Source organism: Oncorhynchus kisutch, unplaced genomic scaffold (genome assembly GCF_002021735.2).
Source record: "Oncorhynchus kisutch isolate 150728-3 unplaced genomic scaffold, Okis_V2 Okis06b-Okis10b_hom, whole genome shotgun sequence".
Taxonomy (NCBI): Eukaryota; Metazoa; Chordata; class Actinopteri; order Salmoniformes; family Salmonidae; genus Oncorhynchus; species Oncorhynchus kisutch.
In genome coordinates, this window is record NW_022261983.1 from 10,655,302 (window position 1) to 10,670,794 (window position 15,493).

Genomic DNA, 15,493 nt, shown 5'->3' on the forward strand with positions numbered 1-15,493 from the left:
GGTTAGTATACTGTACAGGAAGTATGTTCTGTCATGATGTTGACTGGTTAGTATACTGTACATGAAGTATGTTCTGTCATGATGAGGAAGTTGACTGGTTAGTATACTGTACAGGAAGTATGTTCTGTCATGATGAGGAAGTTGACTGGTTAGTATACTGTACAGGAAGTATGTTCTGTCATGATGAGGAAGTTGACTGGTTAGTATACTGTACAGGAAGTATGTTCTGTCATGATGTTGACTGGTTAGTATACTGTACAGGAAGTATGTTCTGTCATGATGTTGACTGGTTAGTATACTGTACAGGAAGTATGTTCTGTCATGATGAGGAAGTTGACTGGTTAGTATACTGTACATGAAGTATGTTCTGTCATGATGAGGAAGTTGACTGGTTAGTATACTGTACAGGAAGTATGTTCTGTCATGATGATGATAATTATGCTTTTGAAATCCTCTTCTTCTTCATCTTGTTTCTCTGCAGGGTGCTGGATCTCTCCAACTTGGTAACCTGGTTACCTGGTACTCCAACCTGGTAACCTGGTTACCTGGTAATCCAACCTGGTAACCTGGTTACCTGGTACTCCAACCTGGTAATCATCAAAACTACCATTCCAGTATTTTACTTGCTATATTGTATTTACTTTGCCATCTTGGCCTTTTTTGCCTTTACCTCCCTTCTCACCTCATTTGCTCACATTGTATATAGACTTGTTTATACTGCATTATTGACTGTATGTTTGTTTTTACTCCATGTGTAACTCTGTGTCGTTTTATCTGTCGAACTGCTTTGCTTTATCTTGGCCAGGTCGCAATTGTAAATGAGAACTTGTTCTCAACTTGCCTACCTGGTTAAATAAAGGTAAAATAAATAAATAAATAAATCCTGCTCATGACTACAGGTAAACTGGATGAGATTAAATATTATTTTAGTTGTATTTGTTTGTTTACCTCCTGAAAAGGAATTATCTGAATTGATGACGTTGTTGAGCATATAGTAGTGTACAGTCATACAGAGAAAATAGGGTGCGTACAGGTTCCAGTTGACAACTAAACCTCACAGTACTTCTCTTTTGGTGTTTTTTTCTCTAACACTTGGAACTCTCCTAGAATAGATTTCAACACCACAAATGTACTTCTTACTTCTTGGAACTTCTCCTTTAGTTTGTCAGTAAAAAACACATTCAGCACAAGAGGTTGACCTCTCATAGTATATAGAGTGTGACCATCTTCAGTATCAATTCATTAATGATGGAATTACGATTCAGCATCCTGATGTGTGACCTATGTTTCAGGGTGTCTGGGTCAGGACAACGGGAGTGTGACTTACACTCCCAGGAGAGTCTGCTCCTTAGAGGGCTCTTCTGTGACCATGCCCTGCTCTTACACATTTCCCAAGGGTCACAAAGTCACAACAGCTTTCTGGTTCAAAGGTCAAGTGCCTGGTGCTGAGTCTCTGGATCTGAATTTGAACCCTGAGTACAAAGGCCGTGTGGAGTATCTAGGGGACAGTAACCAACTCTGTACACTGAGAATCACAGACCTGAGAGAGAGCGATTCAGGAACCTACAGCTTCCTGTTTGGGACTGACGTCAATCCTGGGGGATGGATGGGGAATCCAGGAGTCAGGTTAAATGTGACAGGTAAGGCCACAGCATGAATTCATCCACATGAATATGGATAAAATGGTTGTCCGTCAATGTTCAACTCAGCTATTTTTGGACGAGTGGCATATGCACAAAGTCTTCACAAAGGCAGACAAAAGCCTGCACATAGAAATAGAAGGGAAGCGCTACTAAAGTACACAATAGTAGATGTTGGTAGATAGAAGGTGCTCTTTGGTAAAAGGGGTGAATTGGTCATCAAAAAGAAAGGAGGACCAAGGCCCTCTTCATATAAAACAAAGTTAAAAACTCCAACGCGTTTCAGCTGCATGGACTTCGGCAGGGAAAGAAATGATAATACAATGCCCTCTTTTGAACAGCTTATTTTTGGGGGGAAAAAGTTGTTCAAAAGAGGACATTGTATTATCACTTCTTTGTCCTCCCTGACGAAGGCCATGCAGCCGAAAGGCGTAAGAGTTTTTCAACTCTGTTTCCATTGAACATGCCACACTAATAAAGGCATGTTAATTAATTATATGAAGAGGGACTTGGTCATCTATGCTTTTTGAAAAGCATTTGCATCTTTTAGACGGACAATCATCTCCGCTGTCCATCATCCGTCAGCAGATTACTCACATTGAAAAAAACTTTGGTTTCATCTGTAATTTTAAGAAACAATAACATAGGAGAATCTTGTAGAAGCTTTGGGAGGAGAATGTATTATTCTTTATGTTACTGTCTGTTCTTTTCCTGGGTTTGACTTGATCTAATAAAGCTATTTTGTTTGAAATCAAATCAAAACTCAAATTAAAATGACCCCCACTCTACCCAGGGCTCCATGTTGATTTGACCCCTGACCTAGCTTTGGACGGCGAGTGGGCAGATCTTAGCTGTGGCTCCTGCTTCTTGAGTGAAAATCCCACCTACACCTGGTACAGGGACAAACAGCCTTTGAACTACACCAACAAGGTCAAGGTTATGGCCAACTACCTGGAACTAGACCCAGTAAGCAGGGAAGATGCAGGCAGCTACTCCTGTGCGGTGAGCGGCAGAGAGGATTCCCCTGGTCGGGCAGTGATCCTTGTAGTGGGATGTAAGTAGTGTATAGAGAGGATATTAGAAATGTATGAATTTCATCTGTTTATGTCACTAGCAAATCCTCTATTGGTTCTGAGAGTCAGCAACCCAAATATGGCTTTGTTTACTGACCTACATCTTAGCATTAGCTTGAAAAACAACAAAGGGGTATACTACAGCTAACTTTGATAAACAACTAGAAATAACCATGGATTTTCTGATTCATTAAGAAAGCTAAACTTCAATGTGTGTTTTTGGTTATTCAGTCAATTAGACCATGTCATTTTGAGCTTGTTTTCTATGAATAAAACATTATTTTAGAATATTTAGTTAGCTGGCTAACTCATCGACACTGCTTCATAGTAACCCCCTCTGGAGTGGAAGGACCCCAGTCAGCATGTGCTAAATAACATGCCATGAACAGCTCAATGTCACCACAACATGAGCTGTGGGTGTTAATCTAGATGTCACAAACTCTCTTCATTTTCTCCTCCAGACTTCCCAAAGAACACCTCAGTGTCAGTCACAGTCAGTCCGTCTGGTGAAATAGTGGAGGGCAAATCAGTGACTCTGACCTGCAGCAGTGATGCCAAGCCACCAGTGGACAAATACACCTGGTACAAGAAGAATGAAGAACGGACGGGGTTCTCAGAAACAGGATCAGGGCAGAGTTACATCATCCTTAAAATGAGCAATGAGGACAGTGGGCAGTACTTCTGTAAGGCTGAGAATCAATACGGACCACTTGACTCTGCACCTGTGCATCTCAGTATAGCAGGTAAGATATCCATTTAATTAAGGCAGAATAGACCGGCCATAATGTAGGTCAGGCAAATGTCAGATGGGCTGGTTTATATTTCTCCTATTGGGCCGTTCTACATGATGATTATTAAGTTGTCAGATATGCTGGTTTATATTTGGCCTAGTGGGCTGGTCTCAACTAGTCAACTTCTGTAGGTGGTCACCTTCATCAGGGTTGTAGGTTAAATGTTCTGATGTGAGTATATGTGTCTTTATCTGGTCATTCGTCCTCTCCCAGGTAAACCAGTGTTTCCCTGGGCTCCCGCTGTGGGGGTGGTGGCTGTGTTGGCAGCTGGAGCTCTGCTAGTCATCCTCTATGGCACACTGAAGAAGAGGTGAGTCCATTAAGATACCAGGGTTGGGGTCAATTCCACTTCAATTCCAGTCAATTCAGAAAGTAAACCAAATTCCAATTTCAAATGTTCCTAATTGAAAAGTATTGAAATTTCAGTTTACTTCCTGAAATGACTGGAATGGAATTGATCCCAACCCTGCCATTAGGATACCTATGTTTTAAAGACACAGCATTTCATTGAACAGCTTATTGTGCTTCTAAGAGGCGAAGTATTTAGAATCCAGTTAGGAAATTATGGCATATAAAATAAATGTCCTGAGACTACTACATGACCTTTACTCTACAGTGTTATGGTCTGTTGTCCTGAGACTACTACATGACCTTTACTCTACAGTGTTATGGTCTGTTGTCCTGAGACTACTACATGACCTTTACTCTACAGTGTTATGGTCTGTTGTCCTGAGACTACTACATGACCTTTACTCTACAGTGTTATGGTCTGTTGTCCTGAGACTACTACATGACCTTTACTCTACAGTGTTATGGCCTGTTGTCCTGAGACTACTACATGACCTTTACTCTACAGTGTTATGGCCTGTTGTCCTGAGACTACTACATGACCTTTACTCTACAGTGTTATGGTCTGTTGTCCTGAGACTACATGACCTTTACTCTACAGTGTTATGGTCTGTTGTCCTGAGACTACTACATGACCTTTACTCTACAGTGTTATGGCCTGTTGTCTTGAGACTACATGACCTTTACTCTACAGTGTTATGGCCTGTTGTCCTGAGACTACATGACCTTTACTCTACAGTGTTATGGTCTGTTGTCCTGAGACTACTACATTACAGCGTTATGGCCTGTTGACCTGGGGCTCCTACATGTCATCTGTCACTCTCTCCAGGAAAACCCCAAGAGGAATGAACTTTATCGGGGAGGCACAGATGGTACCTTGTGGTAAACCGACACACACGGCGCAGTCTGATGACACGTACATGACTCTGAATAAAAGGACAATGTCTCCTGAGTATGACACTCTGGCTGTAAGTTTCTCCCTTGAAAAGAACTTTGATGATTTACGAGTTAGTCACAATAATATTTCCTTTCTCCCAAAGTGTGCACATGTTCCCCAAGTTTAAAGTGACATCTGGTTCTCTCTCTCCTTTCAGAATGTCAGAAACACTGTTGGCTGAAGAAGACCGTCTGAAGAAGACCCTATGTCTGCGACCTCAACATAAATAGGGTTAGAAGTGAACACCATATAACCGTTTGAAAATTATTAAAAAGGGTATAATTTTTAAATGATCAAATTTAGAGTTGTATGAGTTTTTCTATAGGTAACCTAAAGGTTTTTAGGCAAAATAACCCATTCAAAACGGAAAGCTAATTGAACGTGGGAATATGCCAGGGCTATTGTATAAATAGAACAAAAACGAACTAAACGTTTAAGAGATCTGAATTTTAGTTTATAAATATTTTGCTACAATGACAGTTATCTACCCAACTCGTTCCTTTCTTTTAGCATGTGCACGTAGTAAGTACACCATCATACTTTTCAAAGGCATTAAGTAATTTGTTTAATTTATATTTAATTCTAAGTCACAGCACTCTCTTGCTCTTGGTCCTCATCTTTGTAAGTAACCTTGCTTTAGCACCTGTGCGTTTGATCAGTTTCTTCATGATAATATTTCGTGAACTCCATGACAGTTGCTAAAGCAAAGGGCTGTAGCAGCACACAAGTAGACTACAAATACATGCTGGGCCCAGCATGTACTGAGCGCTACTTGGAGCGTTATTGAAGCGGGCGAGAAGGCAGACGCTCCAGGTTTCGGGAATCTCGCTCCTTGCTCCGCTCAGATACTCGGTCTAGAGAAGCAGAGCCATTGTGCCACTGGAGGGCGGTCTCCCTCCATTTGATCCTGCTTACTGATATATTTTATTTAACCAGGAAGGGCTCATTGAGATGTGAAATATATTTTTCAAGAGCGTCCTGTCCGAGATCGGCAGCACCAAGTCATTACACAATTAGACAGACAGACAACATGCAAAACTACAAGTCATCTCGTAAAAACCAAAGAATCCACAAGAGTATAACAAAATCATAAAACAGCTAATTAAAAACAATGATTCCCTGACCTGTCAGTCAACATTCTTCATCAGTGATTTAAAAACGCCAATGGGACAAGTTCTTCCAGTTGAAAAGTATTTTGTAAGGCGTTCCAAGACGATGGCGCAGAGTACATAAAAGCCATTTGACCAAATTCAGTTCGGACATTTGGAACAGTTAGCAGGATAAAGTCCTGCGAACAAAGAATACCCACTACTACATTTCGGGAACAATAAAAATGCCCAAATAAAATGGTAGTAAACCCAAAACGGCTTTGTAAATAAAAGTATACCAGTGACTGAGCTTACTGGTGACTAGAGAAGGCCAGCCAACCCTGGTATACAAAGTACAGTGGTGCGTAAGGGTTTTGCAGTTTAAAATAAATCTCAAAGCACCATGGTAAAGGGTGTCAATTTATCTCAAACACGGAGCAGAAGCATTCATATAAAAAACATCCCCATAGTCTAGTAAAGGCATAAATGTAGCTGATACTAGCTGATTGACAGAAAGGAGGGCCCATAAGTGTCTTTCTATTCAACTTGTTTCCACCAAAAACAAAGACACACAAGTCCAAATAGCCAAAAGCCACTTTATTTATGAAACAACCTTTAAGTGACTAGACCAGGAGTATGAAGGAGCGGTACAACCCAGTAACTGGAGGTACAACCCAGTAACTGGAGGTACAACCCAGTAACTGGAGGTACAACTCAGTAACTGGAGGTACAACCCAGTAACTGGAGGTACAACTCAGTAACTGGAGGTACAACTCAGTAACTGGAGGTACAACTCAGTAACTGGAGGTACAACTCAGTAACTGGAGGTACAACTCAGTAACTGGAGGTACAACTCAGTAACTGGAGGTACAACTCAGTAACTGGAGGTACAACTCAGTAACTGGAGGTACAACTCAGTAACTGGAGGTACAACTCAGTAACTGGCGGTACAACTCAGTAACTGGCGGTACAACTCAGTAACTGGCGGTACAACTCAGTAACTGGCGGTATGCTGTCTCTCAAAGTGGAATGTATTTTAGCAGTGTTGCTCAACTCCGTCACAGGTCCCCCTAGGGCAGGGGGTACTCAACTCTTACCCTACGAGGTCCAGAGCCTGCTGGTTTCCTGTTCTACCGGAATTAGTTGCACCCACCTGGTGTCCCAGGTCTAAATCAGGCCCTGATTAGAGGGCAACAATGAAAAATTGCAGTAGAACCGGCTTTGAGGTCCAGAGTTGAGTTTGAGGACCCTAAGGGTTGCACAATTGTTTACTTTAGTCCAGCACTACAGTAGCACAACTGCTGCAACGATCAACAAGCTCTTTAGAAGTTGTGTCAAGTGTGTTAGTGCTGGGCTATAACAAATATGTGCAACAGGGGGGCGATGAGAGACTACACTCCCGGAGAGTTGAGTAACACTATTAGAACAATGGTACTGTTGCACAGGCCTGGGCAATGTAACACTACCATAGACACCTATAGGTTACACTCAGTAACTACTGCATCTTTAGGGGGATTCTTCCTCTGCTCATCCTGCTGGCAACACCAGGGTCATTGTGGGTTCACCTCAGCCCACATATTACATCAGTCGTTTGACCACATGACCACATTTAAATGACCACATTTAGCATAATTCCAACCAATAAAACAGCATGTTTTCCCTCAAAGTGTTGGTCTGACACCTTTCAGTGTAAATACCTGTTTTTGTCCCCCGATGCTCTTGTCTAACACTTCAGATACCTGTGGACTGAAATAATTCAAATGTTGCAGATTGAAATACATTGTATAGAATGAATGCTGTTTCGATCTCCACAGAAGAGAATCACGTTTTCTCTGATACGTTCTATTTCAACCTCTTGGGGAAAAGTCCCTGGCTTCAGCTATTAAGAATGTAAAGCTAGAGATATTAGCAAATTACACATTACTCATTTGCAAAGGCCGATAGAGTTTTGAGATCATTCAGCTCAAATTCCTGACCACTAAACCACCATGCCACTTAGCATGAAACTTATTGGGCATGCACTAAGGAGTATGCTAGCATGGACATTGGAACACATCCAGAATTTGTATCTGAAATAATACCACACGACGAACAACAAAATGGAATCTGGTGATCAGAAGTCACAATAGACATGTTCATGTGCAACAACTTTAATGGACCTCAAGCTAGGACACTGAACAGCTAGCCTAACTAATTGGACATGATCCTATAGAAATGGCAACAGTATAAGGCCGTGTTCACACAGGCAGCCTAATTCTGATATTTTCCTCACTAACTGGTCTTTTGACCAATCAGATCAGCTCTTTTGCCAATAATTGGGAGAAAAAAAGGAAAAATCCCAATTGAGCTGCCCATGTAAACGTTACCCAGTGAGTTGTGGCCTTCGACTCTGATTGGATTTTTTTTAAATACAGAAAGTGAGAGGGAGGCTAGTGAGGACCAAAATACCTTCTCTATTACAACCCTGCTGAATCGTAAAAAAAAAAGAATAACAGAGATTGCCACTTGTGTAAATACTGAAGAGAAAACTACATTGGAATGGAAGAAAGCTAGCCTACACTGGCTTCTTGCAATGCAGAACACGTTGGCAAAGACCAAAAATCATTTTTTCACCCCTTAGGGTGAAACAATAAACAAGATGATCATTTGGAATGTGTAGCTATGAGACTTGCACCATTAATTAATCAATTAATTACTCTTCAGATATTTACCACTAGGGGCAGTAAAGTGACGTTCATATTTAAACCAACCGAAGATGGCGGCTTTAAACCCAGTCTATAAATCCCCTCTTCAATGCTACAACTTCTAGTTTCTTGTTACAATTGTCAGAAAACAACGTGGACAAACTGAAGTCACAATTCTAATGGAGCAGCCAATGAGAAGCAACAGGAAGTGAAGTTTCCGTTACTACGGTAACGACACTAATGACAGAAAGTGGAACTTGATGCGTTCACCATTCCAGATCCCCTGTCAATACGAGAGGTAACATCTCCCATGTGGTAAAGGAACTGCAGTGTGTGGGGGGGTTATGGGCTATGTGCAGTGTGTGGGGGGGTTATGGGCTATGTGCAGTGTGCAGTGTGTGTGTGGGGTTATAGAATGGTGCAACGTCTCTGAGTGCTTTTCTTGCTCTTCTTGTTGCTGCGGTTGGTTTCCTTATACCTCCTGATCTCTCTGACCAGAGAGTAGAACGCCTCCTCCACGCCCTGAAACAAAGGCCCAGAAAGGAGAAACTTTACTCTCCAATGCAGCGTGATGGAACGCAGCCTGGTCGCCTTCAGTAGACTCAAAAACAGAGCAAACGAGTAGAATAGAAGAGTGCTACCTGAATGTATCCAATATCAAAGTTATCCCATTTGTGCCCTCAAGTACTGACATGACGGCTGTGTATAAATGTGTCAAGCCAACTGCTGAACAATTAATCAAATGGCCACAGGACTACCTACATGTACAAATGACCTCTAACCTGTACACCCGCACACTGACTCGGTACCGGTACCCCCTTTATATAGCCTCGTTATTGTTATGTTATAGTGTTACTTTGTATACATTTTTTAAACTTTAGTTTATTTGGTAAATATCTTCTTAACTTTTCTTGAACTGGACTGTTGGTTAAAGGCTTATAAGTCAGCATTTCACGGTAAGGTCTACACTTGTATTCGGCGCATGTGACAAATAAAGTTTGTTTAGATTTGTCCAGTTTGAAGCCTAACAGGCCTGCTACAATGGACGTATCATCTCTGCAGAGTGTGAGAAGTAGGAGAGCGAGGCGCTGCTCAGCGTCTGGTTCTATTTCAACATTCCCGCCTGTGAACACGTGATGAAGTGGATCACGTGCTGCTAAAAGTTCTGCTTCCAGTGTAGCTGGTCCATTCCTACTGCTCCCCCGTGTCGTTCCCCCGTGTCGTTCCCCTGGCTAGAAAACCCACCTGTCTGGTTTTGGCAGAGGTCTCCACGAAGGGCACACCATAGCCGCGGGCCAGCTCCTGAGCCTGCCTGCTCTCCACGCTCCGACTCCCCAGGTCACTCTTGTTCCCCACCAGCACCATAGGCACACTGTCACTGTCCTTCACCCTGTTGATCTGTTCTCTGAGGAGGAGAAAAAAGGAGTGAGAAGTGGAAAGGAAGAATAGGACCAAGAGGTAGAGTCATGTGCCAAACAAATGGACATGACAAAAAGAACATCTAAATATACTTCCAAAGCCTCGTCTCCGTTGTCAGTGACAACGCAGTTCCTCCATGTCCGCCCGGCCGGACGGGAACCCACATGGTTCAAATGATCACGTTGACTTCATGGGCCGTCAGTCCTTGCATTCATAGAGCCATCTATACATTTGAGTGGCTACAGATATCCAGTCCCATCCCTCAGCTTTAACCTTTTGCGTGTAGGGGGCAGTATTTTAGTTTTTGGCTAAAAAAACGTACCCATTTGAAACTGCCTATTTCTCAGCCCCAGAAACTAGAATCAGATTAGGATGGAAAACTCTAAAGTTTCCAAAACTGTAAAAATATTGTCTGTGAGTATAACAGAACTGATATAGCAGGCGAAAGCCTGAGGAAAATCCAATCAGGAAGTGCCTCTTATTTTGAAACCTCTCCGTTCCTATGCATGCCTATCCTCCATTTAAAGGGATGTCAACCAGATTCCCCTTTCTATGGCTTCCCTAAGGTGTCAACAGTCTTTAGACATAGTTTCAGGCTTTTATTTTGAAAGATGAGCGTGAAGGATCACATTGTTTAAGTGGATATGTGGGGGCTCTCAGAGTGAGTTTTGCGCCAGTGAGTAAAGCCGCCATTGTTCCTCCCGCTGTTATTGAAAAACCTACACACTCTGTTGATATATTATCAAATATAGATTTTAAAAACAACATGAGGATTGATTACAAAAAACATTTGACATGTTACTGTGGACATTATGGAGACTATTTGGAATATACCTCTGCGTTGTCGTGACCGCTCTTTCCTGTGGATTTCTGAACATAACGCGACAAACAAACTGAGGTATTTTGGGTATAAATATAATCTTTATGGAACAAAAGGAACATTTGTTGTGTAACTGGGAGTCTCGTGTGAAAACATCCGAAGATCAAAGGTAAACCATTTTTTTGATTGCTTTTCTGATTTTGGTGACCAAGCTACTTAAAGCAAACCAAGTAGTGGGAACTCTGTTTAGCTGTTGTTCCACATTTAGAGTTGGGCCTTAATTGGGGCGTGATGCCTAACGGAGTCTGACAACAGGGAAAAGAATGCTAACGGAACATCATAATGACTCCACAGCGTTGTGTTCAGTAGTTGCGGACCGTAGCAAAACCTTTGGTCTGTTGCGGAACATTTTGCAACGGAAATAGTTTACTCCAAACGGAGTAGGTCCCTCCCAGTTTCCTTCTGTTTGCTTCTTGGTGTAAACGGTTTCCGTTGCAAAACTTTTCACAAACAGGCCAAATGTTTCACTACGGGCTGCGAATAATGAATACACTCCAGGTGTCGGACAGCAGTCACTGTGACAGACAGTCAGTACCTGTACAGGTGAACATCCTCAAAGGACTTGATGTTGTTGATGGCGAACACACAAAGGAAGCCTTCCCCTGTCCTCATGTACTGGTCCCTCATGGCGCTGTACTCCTCCTGACCTGCTGTGTCCAGGATGTCCAGCAGACACGTCTCTCCGTCAATCACCACCTGCTTCCTGTACGAGTCCTAGATTGAACATAAAGCTTAAGCTTAATATCCTAGAACTCTTAGCATAAATGAGGAATTCAAAACAATGGGACCAGCGATGCTAATAAGCAACACCGCTGGGAATCTATTTTCAGAAGCTTCCACATGGAATTATAAGGTTTTGCTAACCTAGATATATTCAATCTAGTACAAGTCCTAAAATAGGGGTGTGTTCATTAGGCACCAAATGGAAGGAAAGAAGCAGAAACAGGGAGGGACTACCTGGACTTGTCCAATGAGAAAATGTTTATTTTTGTTTTCCATTGCAAAACTGTATTTTTTTTCTGTTGCTCTAATGCAGTGGGTCCCAACTCCTGTCCTGGAGAAACCCACAGCAGAACACATTTTTGTAGCCCCGGACAAACAGACCTGATTCAACTCATTGAGGGCCTGATGACTAGTTAGAATCAGGTGTGCTTCACCGGGGCTACAATAAAAATGTGTACTGTTGGGGTACTCGAGGACTGGATTTGGGAACTGCTGCCTAAATTAACATTATCCAGAGACAACAGGTGCCAATTTCTAATAGACTCCTACCACCTACCCATAGGTACTGGTGTGAATCTGAATGGATTGGAAAGCATGATGGTAACAATGTTTGGAAAGTAATAACCCCTCCCCTTTGCCACCCTCATAGCTTACAGAACCACTCTGTAAATCATTCTAACCATTTAGCTAGCGGCAACACTTATCCTAATGATCAGGGGACTGTGGATAGATATCATAGAATAGAATCTACATAGACTCCATATAGTGGGTTACTACTTTGAAGCAGACAATTTCAATCGAATTAACTTACTATTAAATGGCAACTCCACAACTTTCTAACCTCCTATTCATTATTTCCATCACCAAACCAGCGTCTACATCTGTGGAAACGGCTCATTTCTACATAAAAAAACTATTTAAAAAAATCATTTTTAAATGACATCAAAGTTAAAAACAATATATATATATATTTTCAAACACTGACATTCACATTGATGGGGGGAGCAAGAAATAGCATCCCTTTGGCTAGAAACTCGTTGCAGTTTTTGAAAATCACAGTTTCTCTTACTTCTAATCCTACCCTGTGATGTCACAGAAGCATTTTTTTTTAGAAACCCTTCTTATACTTTTTAACTACAGATCATAACAACGTGCCATTTTCATATATGCAGACACTCGTTTGGTGCTGGAGATATAAGGGGAAAAGGGGCGGAGTTGCCCTTTAATAAGAGTCACAGAGAGACAAACACCTGCAACTCACCTCGATGGTGGGGTCATATTCATCCACAAAGTGATTCTGGATGAGCTGGATAGTTAAGGCACTCTTTCCAACACCTCCAGCACCCACCACAACAAGCTTATACTCAGTCATGCCTAGAGAGAGCGGGAGAAAGAGAAACACGTGTTTCCATTAAAGCTTCACATAGAAATGTGTGTTATAGATCTGTCCTTCTCATTGAAAGCAAGTCTACGTGGTAGATCTGTTCTATGTAAGCTATTACTATGCTTCCCGTTCTTATGTTATGTTTCTGCTTCTTTTGGTTTCTTACACCAGCTTCAAAACAGCTGAAAATACAATATTTTTGTTTATGGAAAATATATTTCACAGAGGTTTAGATAGTACAATGGTTCTCTACACAATGACGGCTTGTTTTGTCACATTAACTGAAATTAGGCAAACTATTTAGAATTGTAGCAACCAGAAAATGGCGGAGCGATTCCTGCATATTGCATCTTTAATAGCACATAGAATGACAGATCTATAACTCCCATTTCTATATACATTGTTGGGTCACCCAAAAAATTACATATTGTAGCTTTTACTGTTGAATCCATGTACATTCATTTTTATTATTATTATTATTTTACACCTTTATTTAACTAGGCAAGTCAGTTAAGAACAAATTCTTATTTTCAATGACGGCCTAGGAACAGTGGGTTAACTGATTTAAGTACTAGTTGCTTTCTTACTTGTAAAAAGTTCTGAAATGTCTGTGTGTGTAATTGTGTGTGTGCATGTCAAATTTACACCTGACTGTATGGTTCACTGTAGAGACCTTAACCCAATGACCTCAAAGAGACTTGGACCTCCTGCCGTAATGATTCATGTGTTGGGCTTTACAGTAGCTGGACCCAGATTCGAGTCCTGGTCGGTGCTACCCCCTCGAAATTGGCTACACTGGTGTCAGATGTGGGATGGCATCCGTGAGGCCATCTGAGAGGGGTGTACACCTGAGGAACTTGTTATAGAGAAGTGTGGGTCACGCTCTCCTGAAGGAAGGTGGTAATGTAGGGACCTTAACCAAACCTCAACAAGACATTCTGACCTCTTGGCATAATGGTTAAGGTGTTGACTTGACAGTCTCTAGATCAAGGTTTGTGTTCCAGTCAGGGCTAGTCCCCAAATTCATAACAGTATTATACATTAACTCATTTCTGAACCAAACGAGTCCTATATTTTAGGCAAATTATATACTTTCTGTTCAAGTGTGATGAGGTGTTCGTCTTTCTGTCCAATTAGGTACATTCTAGACAATATTTCTGTACACTTGGGGGACCCCTTCTGAGTGAAGAGCATCCCCCAAAGGAAAACGCTCTGTATACTATTTCAATTGAAACAATGCATTAGTAAGACAAAGGCACGATGAAACCTGTGGTGTCTACAGTACAGCCAACAACAAGTTCACATAATATGCTTTGTTCAGTGATTTGGAATAGCCCACTGCCCGGAGAATTGTCTGATCATTGCAGGATATCAGTCTTTATTCGCGGTCATTACAAAAATATGCTGGTATCTACTAGCAAAGAGGCCGGCTCTAATTTGACCCAGATTTGTATGGGGGCTAACGTTAGCTAGCATAGCATAACTAACAGACTGCGGTATATGACACACTAGGCAGAATACAATCACTGCATTTCTGCGATAATAATGTAGGCCTATTGTATGAGGAAAATGACAAAAATCAGAGCGTTTACCTTAATTTGGTTGGTCGTTTTTCACCAAACAAAAATGCAGCGTTTGAATGACAAAATGAGATTAGTGCTACATAGCCTGAAACAATTTCCTGATTGAAGCCAGCTAAGAACAAATATATGCTTTTAGAAACTGCAATTTTTGCCGCAATTGAGCCACAAATATGTCAAATCACTGTTGGCAATGAACGGGAAATATAGGCTGAATATAACCCGAATTAATTTAAAGGTAAGAATTAGTAGTAGGGGAGTAAATCTCTCTAGACTCCATTGTGGTTGAAAAGGGGTAAGGCTTTCACGGCAAACGCAATCAATGGCATTGATTTAACAGCCAATACCATTGTGGTGAAGTAGACAGACAGTAGAGTAACCTAACCAGAATGGGGCTTTCGTTCTACTTCCGGTTATACCCGCCTTCAAACAGAAACGGACCAATCAGGAACCGACTGAAAGCCTCATTGGTCGTGTCCCGAAAAAATAAATCGCATGCTCTCAACGCCTTGATAGTCCCGCCTTTGTACGAAGATTAACCAATCAAAGACATTGCTACAGTGAGGTTTGGAAAGAGCGCACTCGGGTCTGATTGGCCCGATTATTTGGGTTGTTGAGTGTGCGGAGATAATCTGACCACTAGATGGAATCACTGTACTAGCGGCTAACCAACCGAAAGGCTGTAAAAAGAGCTAACCGCTCCCGACCAAAATATACAGTATTTAGATGTCTGTGAAAAACAGACACACAGTCAAGATCGCTTTGTTCATTGCACGCTATTGACACGTTTCAAGCACAAGGTTGATGGACCAAATTCATGGGGTTTCCTTAAAAAACGATGTTCAAACTGACAAATTGGTTGAGGATAATATTGGGAAATAAAACTTAATGGAATACCCTAATCTCTATTGGGTTTGCTGTAAGTATCGAACTGCATTCATTAAAG

The 15,493-nt window shown here is 41.6% G+C and overlaps 2 protein-coding genes across 2 annotated transcripts; one reads left to right on the forward strand and one right to left on the reverse strand.

Moving 5' to 3' along the window:
• Nucleotides 1–545: 545 nt before the first annotated feature.
• On the forward strand, nt 546–5,870 carry LOC109877350 (hemicentin-2). Its single transcript, XM_020469630.2, has 8 exons — nt 546–596; nt 881–899; nt 1,293–1,640; nt 2,434–2,694; nt 3,175–3,456; nt 3,718–3,814; nt 4,682–4,820; nt 4,947–5,870. Exons 2-8 carry the CDS (start codon nt 890–892, stop codon nt 4,968–4,970), a joined length of 1,161 nt encoding a protein of 386 aa, XP_020325219.1. The 5' UTR covers nt 546–596; nt 881–889; the 3' UTR covers nt 4,971–5,870.
• Nucleotides 5,871–7,305: 1,435 nt separating this feature from the next.
• On the reverse strand, nt 7,306–14,898 carry zgc:55558 (Ras family GTPase). Its single transcript, XM_020469873.2, has 5 exons — nt 14,560–14,898; nt 12,845–12,957; nt 11,396–11,574; nt 9,807–9,966; nt 7,306–9,083 (listed from the first exon to the last, which is right to left on the reverse strand). The coding sequence occupies exons 2-5, from the start codon at nt 12,953–12,955 to the stop codon at nt 8,970–8,972; spliced, it is 564 nt and encodes a 187-aa protein (XP_020325462.1). The 5' UTR covers nt 12,956–12,957; nt 14,560–14,898; the 3' UTR covers nt 7,306–8,969.
• Between the last annotated feature and the right edge of the window lie 595 nt (nt 14,899–15,493).